This window comes from Trifolium pratense, linkage group LG1 (genome assembly GCF_020283565.1).
Source record: "Trifolium pratense cultivar HEN17-A07 linkage group LG1, ARS_RC_1.1, whole genome shotgun sequence".
Classification (NCBI taxonomy): Eukaryota; Viridiplantae; Streptophyta; class Magnoliopsida; order Fabales; family Fabaceae; genus Trifolium; species Trifolium pratense.
The window spans coordinates 38,066,305-38,089,157 of NC_060059.1; the positions used below are offsets into that span (position 1 = coordinate 38,066,305).

At 32.6% G+C, this 22,853-nt stretch overlaps 3 protein-coding genes across 3 annotated transcripts; 1 reads left to right on the plus strand and 2 right to left on the minus strand.

The window, feature by feature from the left end:
- Window positions 1-10,350: 10,350 nt before the first annotated feature.
- LOC123914973 (ABC transporter G family member 53-like) lies at window positions 10,351-12,028 on the minus strand. Its single transcript, XM_045966135.1, has 3 exons — window positions 11,861-12,028; window positions 11,337-11,591; window positions 10,351-10,698 (listed from the first exon to the last, which is right to left on the minus strand). Exons 1-3 carry the CDS (start codon window positions 12,002-12,004, stop codon window positions 10,414-10,416), a joined length of 684 nt encoding a protein of 227 aa, XP_045822091.1. The 5' UTR covers window positions 12,005-12,028; the 3' UTR covers window positions 10,351-10,413.
- Window positions 12,029-14,304: 2,276 nt separating this feature from the next.
- On the plus strand, window positions 14,305-15,245 carry LOC123914978. The gene is made up of 2 exons (XM_045966139.1): window positions 14,305-14,953; window positions 15,040-15,245. The coding sequence occupies exons 1-2, from the start codon at window positions 14,352-14,354 to the stop codon at window positions 15,041-15,043; spliced, it is 606 nt and encodes a 201-aa protein (XP_045822095.1). The 5' UTR covers window positions 14,305-14,351; the 3' UTR covers window positions 15,044-15,245.
- Window positions 15,246-17,359: 2,114 nt separating this feature from the next.
- LOC123914982 lies at window positions 17,360-19,234 on the minus strand. The gene is made up of 3 exons (XM_045966145.1): window positions 18,999-19,234; window positions 17,730-18,098; window positions 17,360-17,617 (listed from the first exon to the last, which is right to left on the minus strand). The coding sequence occupies exons 2-3, from the start codon at window positions 18,068-18,070 to the stop codon at window positions 17,521-17,523; spliced, it is 438 nt and encodes a 145-aa protein (XP_045822101.1). The 5' UTR covers window positions 18,071-18,098; window positions 18,999-19,234; the 3' UTR covers window positions 17,360-17,520.
- Between the last annotated feature and the right edge of the window lie 3,619 nt (window positions 19,235-22,853).

Sequence of the window (22,853 nt, forward strand, 5' to 3'; positions counted from 1 at the left end):
TACTCCTGCACGCTTAAAAATATAAAAAAGGACATCTCGAACAAAGTCATGTTTGTATTTACAGCTTGAAAACTCTCGATAATATGAACTGTATGCTCCCCAAATCTATCCAGGCACACCTTACGACAAACAGGGCACACCTCATCAACAGGAAATATTGGAATCATCATGCTATATTTGAGGATAGTGCGCTACTCTATCTAGGACATATGTTGACCTAATCCATCGATTGAGATAGCTAGAAGAAAATCTTGAGTATGAGCTCCCTACAAACATCCAAAACTACTTTTTGTCTGGTGGTCAATTGAAAGTTAACTTCCATATCCTTCAAAATTTTACTAAGCAAGACACTCGCCAAAAAATGTTTGGCTTTAGTCAAAAGTTGCTAGTGAAACTGCTAAAGTCAAAATGTGGAATGATATCATGGAGATCATCCAAAACATTGTCAAAATAAGAGCTCTTACTACATACTCCACTGTCTCTTAATATATGATCTTGCAACACTCAAGACTAAGGTCTAAAAGCCACAAAAGCATATGAAGCTGCCTCTACAGCTTAGTACAACCCTAACCCCCCAACCTTAATAGGTAAGGAAGCTAACCTCCATTGAAGGTCCCCGAAGAAAGGACCTCCACCAACCACAATGTCTTCAACCGCACCAAGAAACTCTTTATCAAACAAAATAGTTGCATATTTCATGTGAATTGGTTGGCACGTCCTCTGGCCAAAAAAAGTTTGGCGATACCCATGCATGTTGAAGTAGAAGAACCTCACTTTGCAGTCCCTTAACTTAGGAAGAAGATGCATCAATTCAACAGTCCTGACAGCTCTCTTCATGGTCACCCCTCAATAAAAACATTTATCTCGACTAACAGCACCTAAGAGCAATTTCACTCCTGACGTCGGCCTCCCAATGTTTGAAGGGAACAACCCCTCCCGAAGTTTATTTACATCACATGAAGGCCAAAAGATCTCAGCCTTACGGATATTTAAATCAAGACCCAATCCAGGGCATGTCTCCCGAATGATATCAAGTGCTTTACAAATTAACAATTTATATCATATAATTATTATCTCTAATTTTTTTTGATAAATTATCTATATTTTTTTTAAAAGAAATTGAAAATAATTTGATATCTTATTGAGACCCATCAAAATTAACGGTTTATAAATTTTTATTGAATATCGTTAATATTGATGAGTGTTAATAACATATCAAATGATTTTTAATTACTCTAAAAAAATTATGAATAGTCTATATGATATCAATTTTCAATTCAACTGTGAATTTCGTAAAATTTATATTCGTTATAATATTATTCATAATTTGTGCTTCATGCACCACTTAAATTTATATTCGTTATAATATCGTTCATAATTTATACCTTGTTTGTGAGGAAGTTTTTATGTTGATCTAAATATACATTGACTAAATAGTAGGAGAATTTTTCAAGGAGTAAAAATAAAATAAAGTAAAATTAAACTTTGAAGCTCACTTAAAGCACTTATTTATATACAATAAATAATAATTTTGTATTAAAAATTGTAAAAAAGTTATTTTTGTTTAAAACACAATTACTATTTAAAATATTACTACTAACATGTGCCTTAAGGACTATTAACACATGTTAGCAAGAACTAACAACATTGTCGGTTTTGAGGGTGACCAAACAGGGATACGGTCTTGGGTCTCCAAAAATTAAGGCCTCAAAGTTCATATTTTAGGTTGAGGTATAGTTCAACCTAAACAATCACAAAGAAAAAATTAAAAGAAGAATATATGTGTAGGTTTAATCTAAAAGAAGATAATAAAATCAAAATTAAATAGATGAATGACTATTTTAGGTTTGTTATAAAGATGATTGTACTATTTTTTTTATGTTATTTATTTATAAATTAAATAGATAGTTATTTATTGTAAATTTTGTGCATTTTTATTTATTAGAAATTCATTTTTATTTTTCGACACCAGCCTTCAATTGTCGAAACCAGACTAACAACATATTTAATTAGCATGAACTAACAACATATTTAATCTTAAAATATATTTGATCAATGTGATCCGTTAGGCGGCACAAATAGCAAAAGAAAACGTGAAGAGTTTTTTAACTCAAGATTAGGTATTTAATAAATATATTATAGCTATGTCAAAAAAATAATATTATAGCATTGTCTCTCTTACAGAGGCAATATATACTTATGTAACCAACAAAGAGAGGCGATGTATATACTTATGATGACACGTCAAAGTTTTTTATGTATTAGTTTCTCTATTTGAAAGGAGTTAGATAATTTAATGATCAAGTTGTTTAGGGATTACATCACGGTACATAAGAGTATGCTGTATGCATCAATATCATGCAATGGGAAATGGCACGTCAACAACGACTAAAGCTTGTTTTGTAAAAAAAAAAAAAACCTAAAGCTTCAAAAAGTTTTTTATTTTATTTTAAAAATAATAGGGTGCTTTGTTAGGAGGAGGAGGACACGTACGTCAATAAAAGAAAGGTTTCAAAGTACAAATGTGTATGCTAGGAGAATTTCTTCGCCATCTTTCAATTTAGTAACATGGAAAAGTCCCATTTGAGTGGGTACTGGCTACCGTTCATCACATCGTTCATAACTATGATGGTTAAACAACATCGGTCGGGGCAATATGAGAAACCGAAACGAGGGATTATGCAACCTTTATACACGAAATAACAAAAAATAAACTAAATAAAATTACTAAAAAAATAAAAGTGTTATGAACTATTTCTAGAGAATAACTAGAATAGAGAAGAAGGAGAGAAAGGGAGAAGAGAAAGGAATAGACTATTGTATTGTTCTATTCAAGGTGTATGACACATTGTATCATATGCTCTATTTATAGGATAATATATGGGCCAATGAGTATGGGCCAAGACTAATGGACATCTACTAATATATTCATAACACTCCCCCTTAGATGTTCATTGAGGATATGCCTCATTAAAACCTTACTAGAGAAAAACCTATTGGGAAAAAATCCTAGTGAAGGAAAAAGAGTACATAGTCTTTTGTGTGTGAACTGCCTCATTAAAAACCTTACCAGGAAAACCCAGTGGGATAAAACCATGGTGAAGGGAAAAAGAGTGCAGAACATATTTATATCTCCCCCTGATAAATACCAATATATCTAAGAAGAAAAATGTCAAATAATCTTCAATATTAGTTGCTCCAAAGCTTTGACAATTGGTGATGACATGTTGACAATCTTATATCTTCGTTATTATATTCTTCAAATTAGCAGTGTTTGTAATATGATCTTCATGTTGAATTGTAGCAAAAACCCTTTATAAGAAAAATCACAACCCCTTGTATCTGTTGAATAGCGTACTTCAAACAAATCACATTCTTGATCTATTTCATATAGTGTTAAACTTTCCGCATCATTTTATTTCATGAGATTGTTATTATAGTTTGGTTCATATATCTCCATGGGTGATTGTACTTCCTCATGTAATGACCAAACAACTTGTTTGTGATCGGTACCCTTATAAGGATTAGACAAATAACCTGCATATCTAAACCAAAAATATATAATTGATGATATATTGACAACAAATAATAGGTTAGCAATGTATTTGTCCCCATTAGAACCAAAATGCAACAAGAATATTATACAACATGCATATAGATGTTGCTTGAGTATATAAGGAGACTTATTCATGTTTATTAAGTCACCTCTCCAATATATATATGTGTCTTACGAAAATTAAATCCTTCTGGGATTTTCATATAATCATCATTATCCAGTGAGCCAGTCAAATACGTTAAAACACATATTTCACATAAATTGAGTATTTCATATGCTACTCAACTTAATTAATTACAAAGAAGTTTTGGAATTCACTTTAGGTGAATATGCTTATTGAAAATCAATGATAGACATTTATCAATATACTTGAATAACAATTCAAACTCTAAATATTTTATTTTCATTATTTTTCTCTTGAAAATTTATTCATATCGAATTATTTCCATCTACAGATGGAATGGACTATTGGTCCAAAAACGTTCTGCTTTGCAAAGCTAGTTTAATTTTGTATCAATTACGTCTATCTATTTAGTCAATCATTTCATTGTCTATAATCCTTAATAGACTTTGATTTATGATCCTCGTTATTTCTTATCATATATAGCGCTATATTATATAAATAAACACCGTCAACGTTGATTTTCTTTCGGTTTCATCGGATTCCATTCATGACATAATTTGTCGAGATCTCTTTATTTTCATAAATTTCAGGTACCTGATAAGTTCTTCTGGAACTAGAAAATTAATTATGTCAAATAATCTTTTCATATCCTCACTTGGGTCATCTTTCTTTTTAGCTTCTTTTCTTATTTGAGGATTTTAATCTTTGGAACCGACTGACTTACCACGCTACAGGGTGGTTAAAATTCATTTGCAATATAAGATTGTCCAACAGGGACATCCATTTTGATTGGAGCATTAGCAGCTTATAGTTGATTTCATAAACTTTGCAAATGATACATCTTTTGAACATCTGGTTCAATCTATTTTATATGAGGATCAAGATGAGATAATAATAACTATTTATTTCAAGTGATTCATTTGAACTTCAGGTTCATATTTTTCAGCTGCTTATTCCCTCCCCCTAATATTGGGAAAACTAATTCATCATCACTTGAAAATTATCCTTCTGGGCTATAAACAAGTCCCTATTGGCTCAATATAATTTATAAGGGATGAAGAGTTGTATCAAATATATTTTCCCAATATTCTTTAATAATTCATCGTATTGCATTATATTGGAGCAATTGGAACATACCAACACATCCAAAAATGCTTATATGAAAAATATTAGAGTATAAAACTAAACTTAATTGCAAGTTAGGGGGAAGACTTTCGTATAATAACTTATTGGCTTGAGCGAATCAATATCTCAACATATATATTTAAATGTTCCCAAAATATAAACTAGAACATAGAAGTATTGATCTCATAAGTATCGATCATGTAATTAACTTTAGACGTCTAAAGAATGGATCTTCAAGTCCATTATTATTTTTGTTTGTATGAACATTTTCTACAAGATATTCGGTATAAATTTCAATTAACATATGATACTTATCAAATACTTTCTAGAATAATATATACATAATGAGCTCTCAAAAATAATCTCACAAACTTTTGGTTGTGAGTTGATAACTAACATACATGTGACCATTTAGTTGATGCATCAATTAAATTATAGAAATTTAATTGGTCCACATGATCGGTGTATTGATTTATAAATATCACCTTATATATAAAATAAGAGACGCTCGTTTACTAAATTTATCAATTTTCTTCGGGAACTAGTAATACACAAAAAGTGTTAGATTGAATGAACTTCTGGCCATTCAATACATATTCATAGAAATTTGTCGCTTCATAATAGACCAGAAATGACCCAATTGATCTTGCCAATGATAAAATTAATATGATTTATTTGTAAACTTCTGGTTTACTTGAACATGTGCTTAAATTGCACTAATATCATAAGTACACCACAAACTAGAGACAAAAGTTGATAATATGTCTCGTAATATAGAGATAAAATATTTCCGTCGTTTCTTGTTTCAATATGATATTCATTTATGTGAATATCTTTCGGTAACAAATTTCTTTAAGACTTAAAATATAAAATATATTAGCAAAGTGCAACTTTGCTTCTCGATATAATAATGCATTGTCTCTTCTGGAGCCTTCAATAATTTTCGTACTACCAAATATAAAATTTAATTTTTCATGAATAGTAGTATCGATGAATATTTTCAAGCTAAACAAATATGTTTCTACAAAAAAAATCTTTTCGGTGGAACACAATAAAAAAATAGTAATAATTTATTTGTATGAGAATTAAAAGAGTAAAAATAAAGTATAACAAAATAATGTTTATGTGGATTTCAGTAGAATTAGAAATTAAAATATAGTAACAATTAAAAGATTTTAAAATTAAAATCAATCAATTGATTTAAATATGTAACCGAATAATTAAAATCAATTTATGTTTGCAAGGAATAATTTTTTATTTTTTTTTTAAAAGGAATAATTTTTTTTTTTTTAAGAGCAAAGAATAATCATTATTATGAGAGGAAGAAAAAAACGTTTGAACCATGCATTCAATCACGAGTTTAATATATCAATAATATCCATCCAATGTATGTACAACAATGGATATACAAAATATTCTTGAACTTTGTTTTTTTCAAAGTTGCTACTTCAAGAGCATATTCAAGAGACATAAATAATTCTTCTATTGATTTCCTTTTAATTTTGGTTCACCTTATACCAAGATCAAATATATCATATAAATTGTAATCATGTTGTAAAATTTTGTAAGTTCTTCAGGAACTTAACAATATATCTCTATCAACAATGGCTATGGAAAATTACAATTTTCCAATCCTTCTGGAATACTTGATATTAAACTTTTGCTTATTCAAGAACTATATCTTTAGGGAAATTAAAATATTAGTTCTTCAAGAGTTATACCACCAATATTTATAAACATTGATTATGAAAAATTGTTCTTGAGCGATACTACAAGAAATGCTTTAATATTGAATTTTAAGTTCTTCAAGAACTATACAAATAATTTTTCATTAACAATGGTTCGAGAAATTCATATTCTTTGAGTAATCCATCGGAGATCATTATTATTAAAGTATTAGTTCTTCAAGAACTATATCACAAGTGATCTTCATAATGATTAAGAATAATTTATTCCTTGTGCATTCAATTGGATTTTCCCTTTTGCTTCTTTAGTTCTTCAGGAACTAATTTGCCCACTTTTTACTCTTTTTTTCATTATTTTTTTTTCACTTCTAGTGAGAAGCCGAAATTTTAAAATTAACACAGTCATGACTATTACCACGACCATGACCACAAATTTTTTTTCATGGTAATCGTGTGTTACTACATTCACTTCTGGGAATGGAGTAACATCAGTGGGTTAGATTTCATTCACTTCTGGGAATGATTTTTTATTTATTTATCATTGATATATACTATCATCAAATAATAAAATTAAGCAAATAATTAGATAAACATACTAAACACAGTCTAATAAAAGATAATTCCAATTATTTTTATTAATACTAATATACTGTAACGTACTAAAATTTTATAATGCAAATTAAATAGTAACATAATGAAATTAATAATAATTATAATGTAACATATGCTATGAATGAGATTAATTAGTAACTTATTGAAAATAAATTGGAATATTTTTATGCTTTAGCTTTACAATATGATGATAAATATTAAATTATTATTATTATTTATTTATTTTTAATCAGCATGATATGCATAGATTATACACTATTATTATTATTATTATTATTATTATTATAACAATAAATAAAATAAATTCAATAAAAATTATAAATATCCAAAACTCTAAAACAAATTGATAAAGCTATCCTTCAGGGATGCATGTATATGTATTTTGAATTCTTCTGGAATTCATAAGAAATAATTTATAAGAAGTTCTTCAAGAACTATATAACATCATTATAATGTAAAATTAATCATTTATGCAATTCTTCAGGAATGCATACAACATCGAGTTCTTCAGGAACTGTATAACATATATTATAATGTAATAGGAATACATATATTGGTGCAATCCTTCAGGGATGCATAAATATATTGAATTATTCATGAGTTCTTCAAAAACTCTATAAATATAATAGATCTTATCAATTATTTTGTACATCCTTCAGGGATGTGTCCCAATTGAATTCATCAAGATTTCATGAAGAACAAAATTTGGATTTTTAAGTTCTTTAAGAACTATATAATAGATCAAATCAGTTATTTTTTTCAATCCTTCAGGGATTGATATTTTAGAAGCGTAGGTTTATGAATCTTCAGGATTCATATTTTAAAATTTCATCATACTATGAATCTTCAGGATTCATATTTTAAAAATTTCACTACGATACTTCTGGATCGTAGGCTGTGAATCAATATGAAAAAAAACGAAAAAAAATAGAATAAAAAATACAAGAAATAAAATTATCACCTCTCATGGTTGCTATACCTTTCTAGAGAGGGGAGAGAGACTATCGTGCTGATAACGTGTTATGAACTATTTCTAGAGAATAACTAGAATAGAGAAGAAGGAGAGAAAGGGAGAAGAGAAAGGAATAGACTATTGTATTGTTCTATTCAAGGTGTATGACACATTGTATCATATGCTCTATTTATAGGATAATATATGGGCCAATGAGTATGGGCCAAGACTAATGGACATCTACTAATATATTCATAACAAAAAGAAACAAAACAAGAGAAGTGAATTTTTTTTACACTGAAGGTGGTTATTTATAGGTATTTTAACTGCACAAATGACCAATCAAAATTGACCACTTGCAGACCATTGACTGATGCATGAGATTTGATCACCGACGGGTCTGCTACTTAAGTAGCGGACTTGACCACCGACGCAATAGACTTGATTGATGCAGGAGATTTGACCACACCTACAACATTTTCAAAATATCTCAAAATTTTTTCATCTTTATGACATCCGCTACTTAAGTAACATAAGAGTAAAATTAAAAACGCGTAAGGCGCGCAAGAAGGCCGGCCTATGAAAGTAAATATGAATAATATTTTTACAATTATTATTATATATTAAAATTTTACTTTGATTAAATTATAAATCTATTAATTTTTTGCAGTAGTTTAAGTTTATATCTAAATTAATTTTTCACATATATAAATATATTATTATGGATTTGGATCCAAGCTAAAATTGAAATATGACGTCATATATAGTCAAATTTTCTAAAATAACATGTTAAATATGGAAAAGAAGTTTAATCTCATTGATTTATTAGTTCATTAGTATATTTTAAAAAATTTATAATTATTTATTTAAATATGTTCAAGTGAACTAGACTTTTAAACAAGCTAATATGTCATGTCAAGCATTCAAAAGGCCAACCTTAGACCTAAAAAATAAGTCTTTGACATGCCACAAACCAGACTCAAGTCATCAATTTTTTGATAGGTGACTGCAGTCTGACAAATGGACCAGTCTATCGTCAAGTAACAATTCACACTCCAAAGTGGAATGATTTCGTATCCATAGGGATCGTGCCAAAGCTACTAGTTTCGGTTATGAATTTATGCAAGAAAGTAAATTAAAGTAAAAGACTTTGCATTCGCTTTGTTTGTTTGAAAGGGGCTTTGACAATTAAAGTGGCGAGTTTAGATGAGAACAAGTGGTTAAGTGTTTCGAATCTCTCCCTTATTCCTGCTTGGTAACTGGCGCTATACTATTCCTTTATTATCTGGCAGATTAATTTCTAAGAGATAAGTTCAGATTTCGCATTCCTTATCCAATTGCAAGTGAAGACGCTATTGTCAACCGCTGGTAAGGTAACCCTTGTTTGTCATGTTTTCTATCTTTAACAAGTTGTCACGTTAACCTACCTTGATTGAATAACTATGAACATTCAGAATTTAACTAAGGGTGCGTTTGATTCGTAAAACAGTAAGAACTGGACACAGCAGTACAGGACAAAACAAGATAATCCAAGACAGAACAAAACTGTACCGGAAAGATATAGAGCGATAATATTTTTATATTCGAAAATAAAATGGGTATTTTCGTATTTTTTATAGTTGTACTGTGGACAAAAAGTTGTCATGTGGTTCAGTGAGGGATAAAAAATCTTGTTTTTGTCCTGTCCCTTACTGCCTAATTTGTCTAGTTCCATAACCATTTTCAAATCAAACAGGGTACAATAAAAGTTGTCCAATCCCATGTTTTTTAGCAAATCAACCGCACTCTAAGTGTGATTCTTAATCCTAATAACCCCTAACCCCATGTACTGAATTTAATGGTCCCACGTATTGGTTAGTTATAGGGAACAGATTGTCTCGCGTGGAGAAAAACTGTAGGAAATAATGTGGGATAATCTCAACCCTTCATTTCTTTTAGTGGCAGATCAATGGATAGGAATCAAAACACTTAAAATAATGTGGTTTTGAGTCTCTTCTTCATTTCTTCCTAAAACCCATCTCAACCCAGAAAAAACCCATCTCTTCTTCATTCACTCTCTGCCTCTCTTCAACAACAAAACTCAAATTCATTCATCTCCATTGTTACGAAATGGCGGCAGTAGCAACCTTTGCTAGGATAATGTGAATCACGGCGGCCGGTGGGAGAACGCGATTCGCGACTGTGGGTTTAGTTTCTGTGGGTTAATAAGATTCCCGAAGAGAATGATGACTAAGTGGAGTTCTTAAATTCATGCATGTATAGCTTTAAATGTATCATTACATTTAGAATATGGAATCATATTTCATATAAAAGTGAATGGAATTCATCCCAACATGTTTCCTACAGATGCATCAAAACATTAGAAGATAAGCATTGCAGTTATTTCATCTTTTTTGGAAGTTGAATGCTTTGATGCCAAAGGTGAAGATAATAGTGCAAACAACACTGAGAAACCAGCCACAAAAATTGCAGCCATTCCTAGATGTTCCTGTTCAAATCCAAAATAACTATTCACAAAATCTTTAACACTTTTATAATTCTCAAGTGGTTCCAAGTTGTCTCCATATTGGGAAGTCACCAATCCATTCAAGGTCCATGCAACAGGACATATCCAATAGTACCACTTCCACCATATTGGTATTCTCTGTCATTGTTATCAACTTTCAAAGTTAGGCCATGCATAGATAAATAGCTTAATTAAGAACTTATTATATAAGTGTTTGTTTATGTATAAGCTATGACCCTGTTTGGATAAATAAATAATAAATTTGCAGCTTATAGCATAAGCGCTTAGGATAAGAGCTTATGTATAAGTTATTTCTATAGCAAAAGATAAAATAAAGTTAAATTGTTTTTGTATAAGTTATAAGCTATCTTGGAGAACTTATGAAAATAAGCATAAAACAACTTTATGAACATGTCTTAAACTATTTTCATAAGTTCTCCCAATTAGCCTCATAAGTTCACATGTCGGTCGATAAACTCAAATAAGTTAATCGAAATAGGCTCATATGTATAACAAAAGATAAAACAAATTCAAAATGTGTTCATATGAGCTATAAGTCGTCATCATAAGCTATCACCGAGAGCTTATGGAAATAAGTTGGTATTACCTGTCATAACTAAAATATATGTTAGGTTATATAAGTTGTTTCCACAAGATTTTCCAAACATTCTCACAAGTACTTTTTATCGGTACATAAGTCCAAATAAGTCGATCAAAATAAACTTAATTCGTGTAATTTGTAAATAAATAGATGTTATGAAAGGTAATTAACTCACAGATAAGGGAATGATGAAGCCTGAGAAAAGGCACCAAATTGCATAGAATGAGGTAGACAGTATGCCAGCAACTTGTGGATTTGGAGTTATGGCCATTGTCATCATACCATAGTAGGTATAGTATAAGAAGCTAAAGTAAGTGAAGAACAGATTCCACAAAAATTTTGGTACTGTACTCTCAAATCCCATCATCACATATACTATGATACCATATACAAGAGCTTGAACCAAGATATGAGGTAGCTCCATAATAACCTGCAATTCATGATAAACAACTGTTAAATTCTACAGCTCAATCAAATCTCTTATGTTTTGTCGATTATTTATCGACTGTCCATGTTTTGTATGACTCATATTCACTGATAAATGAGCAAACGCTCGAACAAATTAGAACAAATTATTTAAACACATCATGTGCTTTGTAGCCCTAAGCATTGCATAATAGAAAAACTACAATGGGCACTCTTGTCTGAGACGTAGGCACAATTGGTCAAACTCTATAATCGATCGTTGTATTCTAATACCTGTGCAAGAGCATATGGCAAAGCTGAATACATTCCTGCAGCTCTTTCTCGATAAAAAACTGTTCTCTCAATTGCTACTATTGGTTGCACCGAGGCACCATTTACAACTCCTATGAAGGTAACAGCAGCATGCATTGATCCCATTGCATTGAATAGATCTTGCTCCTTTCTCCTGTGATTATCAATGATTTAACAACATGGTAAGGATTTGTTTTGAATTTCATTTTTCATGCTTTTGGGGTGTATTGGATTGGGATTTCATGGGATTTTAAAAGACTATTTTATGACAAAAAAATCTTGAGGTATTCAATCAAGACTTTTACAAAAGTTCAATAAATCTTGTGGTATTCAATTAAGACAAACATGATTTTTTTTCTGGGCAACAAAATCCGTTGTTATTCAATTGAGATTTGTTACTACTTTAAAAATGTCCAAAGTCTACCGATTTTGATGGATTCTTCTATGGAATGAATTTTGAGAGACTTTTTAGTTGAAAATACACTTGATAGACCTTTTCAACAATCTCACCAAAAGCCTTCAGACTTTCTTGAACTCTCAAATACTTTTTACATTCATTATCACTGTATCAAATTTATTCTTCTTTATTACTTTCTCGGTTCATCATCACTGGTTTTCTTCTTCTTTTCTTTTTGTTCACTTTTTCAACGATCTCACTAAAAACATTGAGACTTTTTTGAACCAGTTTTTACTTTCATCAAGATTTTTTACTTTCATCATCATTGTACCAGTTTTTTCTTCTTCTTCTTCTTCTTCTTCTTTACCTATCAAATATGTTTTTTTGCAAAAAATATTTTAACAAATTCTACATCTTTTTTACAAACTTTTGATTAATTACAACTTTTTACAGCAATCGAATTTTAGAGTGGCTATGATAATTTTTCTATTATGCAATGCTTAGGGCTAAAAAGCACATGATGTGTTTAAATAATTTGTTCTAATTTGTTCGAGCGTCTGCTCATTTATCGGTGAATATGAGTCATACAAAACATGGACAGTCGATAAATAATCGACAAACAATAAGAGATTTGATTAAGCTGTAGAACTCAACAATTGTTTATCATGAATTGCAGGTTATTATAGAGCTACCTCATATCTTGGTTCAAGCTCTTGTATATGGTATCATAGTATATGTGATGATGGGATTTGAGAGGACAGTACCAAAACTTTTGTGGAATCTCTTCTTCACTTACTTCAGCTTCTTATACTATACTTACTATGGTATGATGACAATGGCCATAACTCCAAATCCACAGGTTGCTGGCATATTGTCCACCTCATTCTATGCAATTTGGTGCCTTTTCTCAGGCTTTATCATTCCCTAATCTGTGAGTTACCTTCCCTAACATCTCTTATTTAGAAATGACACGAATTAATCACTTGCCAACTCATCACAGAATGAAATGATCGATCGTTTTTATTTATAATGTGTATGATTAATCTTCATTTTGTAAATTAAGAAAGTCTCTGGCACCTTATATAATTAAAATTTAAAATTTTTATATAGTATTTGTCATGACATTTGACAAACTGTAATCATCGTTTGATGTGGAAATCTCTCCTGTCAAACAATGATACTTTGTCATATACCGTTGAATGGTTAGAATTTTTTTATTGTGGGACTTGACGGAGTTTCCCCACTTGTGGGATTGAGGACGGATGATTTTATTGTAGGACAAGCGGCTATCAAAGCTGCTTCAAGCAAAGTGGTCAAACATGAGAAAACGTGTTCTGACAATCAACATGTCTTTATACCATTCGCGTTTGACACTTTTGACTTCCTAGTATCAGATGATGTTGATCTTTTTAAAGAGTTCAAATAATCATGCGTAACAATGTTTTCTCTCCTAGGTCTATGGACGTAGTTTTCAAAATGATTGATTTTGCTGTTCAGAAAGAATTAGTGGCTCAACTTATTACCCGTTTAACTTTCATTCATGTGTAATTATTTTGGATATACAATATATAAATATAAGTACATTAATATAAGTTATATAACTTATACTAGTAGTATTTCACAACAACTTATTATTAATATAAATAACATAACTTTGAAAAATATATTAATAAGGTCATATAATAATAATAATAATAATAATAATAATAATAATAATAATAATAAAAAATAAATAAATAATAATAATAATAAATCATTCCACAACAACCTCAAAGATTAGTCCCAATGTCACGTATCGAGCCCAAATTGTTTAGTCTTGGTGGTTATTGTTTGTATCTTTTGGTATAGTGTGCCTCGTTTGGCCTTTGTATTGTCTCCTTTGTATTCATTTTTTTAAATACTCATGATTGTTGTTTGTTAGAGATTCCTTTGTAATAAAAATTCCTTTATACTAAACAAGAGTTAGTACAAGTAATACTAAACCCCTAAAACAAATTATAAATAGGCAAAGCGATCGAGTTTAAAGACATTCAACAAAATACAACTAAAGAAAAAGAAAATCCAGCCTTGACCACTATGATGGAAAACCCGAACCAACAAAACTTGGGAATCACTCACACTCCGAGACCAAGTCAGCCGGAAAATCAACGCAAGAAGAAGCAGAAGGAGAAAAAGCTCGATGAAGATATAAAAGCATTAAAAAAGGAATTAGAGAAACAACAAGGCCATTTGACTCAACTCCTATCAAACGGATTCCAACTAGCAAACTACTATTTTGTTTTCCAAGGTGTTATCCTAACAACACTTTGCAACCGTAGCACTATTCTTAAATGCTCAGATCGTTGGTTTCTTGCAACACTTTCAGCTTTAGCAGCAACTGTTAATTTATTTGCTTTGGTATCTAACGGTATCAAGTACAATAGAATTTTTTCTGAACACGCTAAAATTTGGACCAAGTGCAATGAGTTGCAAGTAGAAAAAGAGACACTAAAAACACCAAATAGTAAAACTCCCACTGATCCTCCATCAGGACAAAAAGTATTACACGTTGATGATTGTGAAACCAAAATACTTTGGGTTATTTTATTTTTAAGCATGATTTTCTTTCTTTCGTTTGCTATTATTGTCTTTGTAGGTTCCTTGAAATTTCTATGCAGAGATAGAGCAGAACCTAAAAAGTAAGTAATTATCATCAACTTATTCACCAATTTAGAAGCTTGTATTTATGGTTTATTTATTTATTTATTTATTTATTTTTTAACAGCTAAAAAATTTATATACAAAGCCTTTCCGAGCACAAGACTCGCCCAAAAAGTCAGAGTTACAATACCTCTGCCCGGATTCGGATCCTCTCCTTTATAGAGGATCCGAATTCACCTCTGCCCCAACAGGTGCAATAAACCAAAGAAAAAAAGGGAAGCTTGTATTTATGTATATGGTCTGAAATGTACTCCATGTAATTTTTTTTGAAGAAGCAATGTACTCCATGTAATTGTTGAAGAATTTTCTTCATATGATTCTCAAATATGAGTCATTATAATATTTGAGATTATTTGCTTGTCTCTCTCTCTCTCTCCCACCATCTCTCTCCCTCCCTCCCTCTCTCTCTCCCCAACAATTACCAGTCGGAATCCAAACAACAAAACCCCACTATTCACAAATATTGATAAAACCTAAGATCAATACCTAACACAATGTTACCCTGATATTCCTAAATAAATAACTCATGCAAGAACATTTGGCACCCATCGTGGGGTCTAAGTAAAGTTAATTTTCCAGTTGTACCAACACAACTGACGAGATGGCACAAGCATAATCACATACTCACAAAAATGGAGCCCTTGGCGCAATCCAGGCAACGATGGAGCAATTGTGCAGCAAAAACCGTGCAAGCACAATCAGAACAAATTGAACAAGAAAGGCTGGCGACTGATGACTAATCGGAATAAGAGTTGAACCACGGCCAATGGTTGGCTCAAGTGATGTGGTTGGTTCACAGGTACCACCTTTGTAACTTCATGGTATACTCATGGATTGGCAAGTTCCTATTTGGAAGGTTATAACTTCTTAACTGCGGCAGTCTCTACTCCTATTAATAGTTTAGCACATTCTTTGTTGTTACTGTGGGGTCCTGAAGCACAGGAAGATTTTACGTGTTGGTGTCAATTAGGTGGTATGTGGACTTTTGTTGCTCTTCACGGTGCTTTCAGATTAATAGGTTTTATGTTACGTCAATTTGAACTTGCTTGATCTGTTCAATTGCGGCCTTATAATGCAATCACATTCTCCGGTCCAAGTGTTGTTTTTGTTTCTGTATTCCTGATTTATCCACTAGGTCTTGTTCTATAGAATTCTAAGTCCCCCCATCTACCTATGTTCGTTGGTAAATCCAATCCCTTAGAGCAGCTAGTTTCAGTCTAGACTCAACTAGCCATTAACGAAGTCGCCGAACAATTGAAGTGTAAACTGCTCTCAGGAACTCTTAAGGAGATGACCTTAAGATGATACATGAACCTTCGCAGAAATTCTATCACGAGGTACGCTGACTTCCATGGAAAGTTAATTCATCAATTTGTCGGGAGTAACCATGTTAAGGTAACCACCACAAGCCTTTGCGTCAATTTGTTTGGAGTAATTTGCTGGGAGTAAACACGTTAGGCTCAGTTAGAATCTCTTTGAGTACCTAACCAATTAAGGTCTGAAATCAGAACCAAGAAATGTTTGTAATTGTAGCTACATTCCACAACGATCTTAAAGCAGGTCATTTCAACGAGTCCCTCACACAGAAACCGACACTTTAGTATGCAGGAAGTGATGAAAAGGGTAAATTGATATATCAAGGGTGAGGAAAGTAATGCGGAAAAGAGAACTCGCGACGCCAATGAACGTCTCAGAAAGGCAAGAAAGAAGATATCGTTGAGATGGACCACCTTCGCGTTGGCAAGAAAGAAGCAATAGATCTTTCAGATCACCACCACCTTGTCATGATGAAAGACAACCGACACATGTTCACTTTTTCACTCTGTTGAACACAAGATTGGTCAACATTTTAAATGAAAGTTTGCAAACGAAATTAGCTGACCTACCGAGAAAACAAGACCCATAAACAACTGACAAGGCCTAATCAAGGTGCGTGGTGTGAGTACCACCATTCTAGGGGCCAAGATACAAAGGATTGATTGATCAAAAGTGGGTACTTAAAGAAATTTTAGGCCAAACATCCAAGCAAGCTGGAAAAAATATGGAACTTAATTTCTGAAAAAAATTCTGGAACATTTTTTCGAAAACTTTCCAAATCAAATTTTGAGAAAAACTTTGGTACTTTTATTCCAACAAAAAAATTCGGAACTTTTCCTCCGGATCTTATTTTCCGGAAACAAATTTCGAGATTTTTTCCCTAAACTTTCTTAAACAATCTTTTGAGAAAGACTTGACACATTTTTACCTACAAAAGGACATTTTTTCAAAGAACAATCTGAAACTTTTTTCAAAGGACATTTTTTCAAAGAACAATCTGAAACTTTTTTCTTCCAAAAAAATTTCAAGATTTATTGAAATCAACTAGCAAGCAGCAAAACTAGAAAATTGATCACGTTAGACCCAACAGAAGGAGCTAAAGACAAATTGTTCTCTTTTAAAGCAGTTAAGGAAGAACACTCAACCATCCACAAAACTAAAATGTTATATCCTTCGACTATCAAAACCCCTATGTATTAAAGAATTTATATAGATATACACACCACCCCTAGCATAAGCATGGGAATCTTAGGCCAGATCCGCCACTGAGAAGAGGTTCCTCTGTCCTGTCTGGAATACTCTCAGGCATAGTCACTATGGAACGCCTGAAACAAGAATTGCGATGAAATTTTCATTAATACTACTTAAAAAACAATACTAGCAATCATTATTATAAAATCATTACTTCGGTAAAATGGAATGAAATTGAAACATTACCTGATAGTTGGAGTTCGTGGAATCGGGGTGGCGAATGTTATGTTCTGACCATTCATTTCGACAATCATTTCGACAATGAATGCTCTGTTGGCACTGAAGTTTCCTGGGCTTACAGTATAAAACATAACTTCATTGCAATAAAATTTGATGAACCTGGGTGTTGATGTATAGCTCCAATTAGTGAAAAACCTTCTGGAATTGATAGGTTCGATTGTATGAGGTTGAACAACAATAACCGAACTCGTTAATCCTTCTCTATCAAAGTCAGTACACTTACGGAGCTCCAATCGAGAATCGGTTTGGTTATGAATATCTGTCATATGTGACGCTGAAGCACCCATTTTGTGCAGTGAAGTTTTTGTTCTCTATCTGTATCAAAAGAAGTTAGGGTTTTGGGAAAAAAAACAAAAAGAAGTTACTACGTGAGAGCAGAGAAATATAGAAGACAGATGAGACAGATAAATTCTGTACTTCATTCAATTGAAACATCATATACATTATATATTAGCTACTAAATATGACACTACTTCTTTCAGTCGACTTGTCTATCGCAGCTTTAAAATGGCCATCGTCATGTCATCGACGCAACTGATGAGTGGAGGATATACGAATCACTAATCATAACCATGAAATCAACTAGCAAGCAGCAAAACCAGATAACTATTTAGCATAACCAAGTTTTATAAAAATCAGTTATCTTCATAGATAATAGTAATAATACTATTCATTGAAATTGTTCAAAAAAACAGGGTAATGCATATGCTTCCATTGCATTACCATAAAATTAAACTCTCTCTCTCTCTCTCTCTCTCTCTCTCTCACTCTCTCTCTCTCACACACACAACAACAATACTCAACAACAATCCTAGATTCCTTTCATCATATAATGAGTGATGAGTCTAACACAAACAACTTCAACTTGCTCTGATTAAGATACAAATTGAAGTGATTTAAGTAATTTGCATTTCTAAATTATTGGTAATTTATTCCATATTTATATCATATGCTTGAAAGCAACAACATAACTAATAAAACTAATTTAAAATCACACAAATATTATAATAACACTGACACAAAAATCGAATTCGAAATTGAAAACAATTCTATCACTATCGGTTAAATTAAGAAAAGCAAAATTCACATGTAGCAGAATTAATTTAAGATAAAAATACAAAAATATATCCAAGACCAATCCAAAACCCTCAATTTATACTTCATCATCATTTTATGCTTATTTAACCTGAAATCACAATTTTAAAGTGTCTTTACCTTGAAAATGTGTTGGAGGGATAAAGAGAGTTGCAGAGACTGCAACAAGAGCGAGATATCAACGCCGGAGTGAGTAGAGCTAGAGAGGTAAGAACGACGCAATGAGAGAGCGAGACAGAGAGACGGCGGCGAATGAGACTTAGAGAGAGAGAGAGATAAATAGGCGGCGGCGAAGAGCTCGACGGGGAGCGGCGAAGGAGGTGAAAGTGGAAAGTGTGGAATCGTTGGAGAGCTTCTTAAAGTGGAAGGTGTGATAAGTGTGGAAGTGTGTTTGTATTTTTCTTGCACCATAACCACTGATTGAGTGCGGTCAGTTAAGATGCAGTCAGTGCATCAGATCCGTCTGATCAAACTCATACGACTCAGATTTAAATACACTTTTGTTTTTCTAACATTTTCATTTTTCTTACTATTCAATCTTTAAATTTCAACCATTCAATCTTGATCGAACGGTTTTGAGCTTACTACTGCATGTAGTTATGAATTGATAGCTGCACCTAATCCAGATCCCTCTCAACTACTAGTACCAAACACCTTTTGTTATTTTCGAGTTGGATTCATAGAGGGGCATTTTAGTCTCTTCACATTCCACCAACCAAACATATATCACCGTCCCTTCTTCATCCGTCACTGTAATTAAGAAGCTCCAACGATTTATGCATCGGTCTTTTATTTCAATCTCAGCTGTTGACAGGTACTTACTTTCCCTTGTGTTTCTTTCTCATTTATATTTATTTTAATTTCAATTCGATTTCTTTCTTTATGCTTTGTTGCATTTATTTTCTTTTCCAAATGATAATATTCAATTTGCACATATCATTCAATAGGTTGGTTGGTTGCATTCATTTATATTGAATTTGAATTTAGATAGAATGATACATTTAATGATAATTCACTAAAACACGAGTTAAACATGTTGGTCTTGGTGTTGATTTACCCGACTTCTCAATTTATTTATTTTTTGTTTTCACCACTAGTATCTCCGGTTCGGTCGTCAGTTTTGACATTAAGGGGTTCCAGATCCCTCCGATCGCAGTTGCGGGGGATCGAAGACTTCTCAATTTTAATGTGTACTTTACATTGTGCCTCCACACTATTGCTCTTTTGAGAATAAGTCAATATTTTGTATGTCATTGTTGCCACTTTGCGTATTTGTAAATTGTGTTCTACATTCATCTTTTAGTAAAGAAGTGGTTGCATTGGATGAGCTTTAAATTGTGATTTGCTAGTTTGAACACTGAAGAAGAATAGTTCGAATAATTTGCTGCTTTGCTGTTAATAATGCAGTTATTGTTTATGAACTGAAGGCATTGCGCGAGCACTACAAGAAAATTTGCAGTTTGCGACACTAATCCTGCCCTGGTTGCCTGTTAACCGCCCCTGTTGATCACTTACGACGGGTCCTGCGCAGGTTTTAGACATCTACATCTGCCACATTGTTTAGGAATAATCACGCATTTTCGTCTTCCCCCGTCCATTTTCACAAGTCCCGTGTGCTCCAAACCTCATTTCTCTCAAAATCCCTAAATTTCTCCTAAAACCTTTTCTACCAAAACTACATTTCTTTCAAATCTCAAGCACTTTCCTATGCAACCCTAATATTTTCAATCTTTTGGTTCGATATCCCTCTCGCTCTCAGAAATCCTAATCTTCGGTCTACTTCAATCTCCTTCTAGAACGTCTTCCATCACTTTTTCTCTACTGTTAGTGGTTCAAATTCTCCTATCTTTTGCCGTCATTTGTATGTTTCTTGTTGCTAATCTTCTGTTCACACTTTACACATAAACGACACGTTCTGGATTTCCCGTATTTTTAGTGTTCTTGCTTCTTTGTGTTTCCATGTTCTTTGTGTTGCTGTGTTCAGGTATTGTGAAGTCTTTCTCACATGTGCGTTTTGTAGGAAATCTTTGTGTTGATGTGTTTTGTGTGATTTCTCTCACTTGGTGAATTTTAGTTCATTGTTTCAATAGTCTTAGCTCATTGTTTCATTAGTTTTAGCTCACTGTTTCAATATTTGGCCTACGTTTTTTTTACAACAAATATTTGGCCTACTTGTGTTGCTGCGTTTTATGATAACTTTGAAGTGTGTTTGTAAGAATTTGGTCAAAGGAATATGCTGATGAGCACGAGACCTGTTGTTGTGAAAATCCCGCGAATGACTTGGCATCCTGATGGGGCCACTCTCTTAAATTCATTTTTAGACAAAATGCCCAACTTAACCCTAAATTGTTTGCCGGAAATACATGTTGGTGAATGGTGCAGCAAAACTCCTCTGTGTCCCTTCACCCCTTCTTACCTTCAACTACGCCATCGTTCCAACATGTAAACTTTGAGGGGCTAATCGATTACAATTTGTTCTTCACATCATGTGAAATTGGAAACACTCTCTCTCTTCTGGCTTCCCTTGTCGATGCCTCACCAATTCGTTCTCCACATCATGTGATGCCACCATAACACCACAATCCCACTCTATTACCATGGTGAGCTGCACTTTCTTCCACTGCCAGTCCACCGCATTACTTGTTGATTATTTGCGGTGAATTCAATGCTTGCTTGTTTTTTTTTTTTTCATTTTAAAATTTAAGCTTTGATGCGAAGTGTCGGAGAAAACGGGGTTGCAATGCAGTTTTTGGGTCTTTTCTTGGCTTTGTACTGTTCAAATTTCAAAGTGTGGGAGGGAGATGTAATTTTCAGTCTGTTACTGTTGTTGCAGTTCTAGTTTGGGCTTGGTTGAGTGGATTGTGTTTTGCTGACCTTGAGAGTGGATTGTGTTGCTGCATTTTTTGGTGTTTCTGTTTTTGTTTTGCCAAGTGATTGTGTAGCTTAGTTGTTGTTTGGGAGCTGTGGGTCTTGGTTTGTTTTTTCCAAGTGTGTTCCGATTCTGTTTTGTTACACCTGCTGTATTTATGCAGGTTTTTTTGTTGCCTTGCCTTTCGAGTATGACTTATAGCATGTATGGTTGTGTTTTGCAGGTTTTCTGAGTAGCAGGTTAGCAGGTTACAATTGCAAGTGAAGGAGTTAAATAGGTAGCTGCCATTAATAAACTACTGCTCAAGATCAAAATAGTGCACAATTGCAGAACAAAGGCATATTCTATGCTGACATGTGCGACTAGAGAGACAAGCGCTTCAAATTTTGGAGTTAAAGTGAATGCTGCAGCATCCACTTTGAAAGAAAACTCCAAAACCTCTCCTTTAGTGGCAGAAGCAATGGTACTGAGATGGTGTCTTAATTGAATTAAAGAGCTGAATTTGCAGAACACTGTGGTGGAAATGGATTTTGAGCAAGTGGTAAAATGTGTTCATGGAGTTTTATCTCTTGTGGAAATTGACTTCATTGTTGCTGATTGTATATCTTTATTGTCTAGTTTAATTAACAGTAAGGTGGTTGCTGTTAAAAGAGGCAAAAATAGAGTAGCTCATGGCCTTGTAGGTTTGGCTAGAAATGTAGGAACTATGCTACGGTGGGGAAATGTCCCTGAACCAGTGTTTCTATCATTTGTAATGATCTTCTTTCTTTGCAATGAATGAAAAGTTTTAATGTAATGATCTTCTTTCTTTCCAAAGTCAAGTTTCAACATGATTGATAGATAATCTCTGTTTGAAAATCAATTACATAAAAATAATCTAAATTTAATATATATATATATATATATATATATATATATATATATATATAGGGGAGACTTCAAGTGAGAGGAGTGTCTTATTATGAGAGATGAGAGGAACAAATATAAACCATAGGATGTAAACGAACGGTCATGATTAAATGTTCTCTTAAATGTGCGCAACTGTTTGCTCAATTTGCTTTATGCGTGTTTTGTGGTTCGACTGCGTTTTCGTATTCAAATTACCT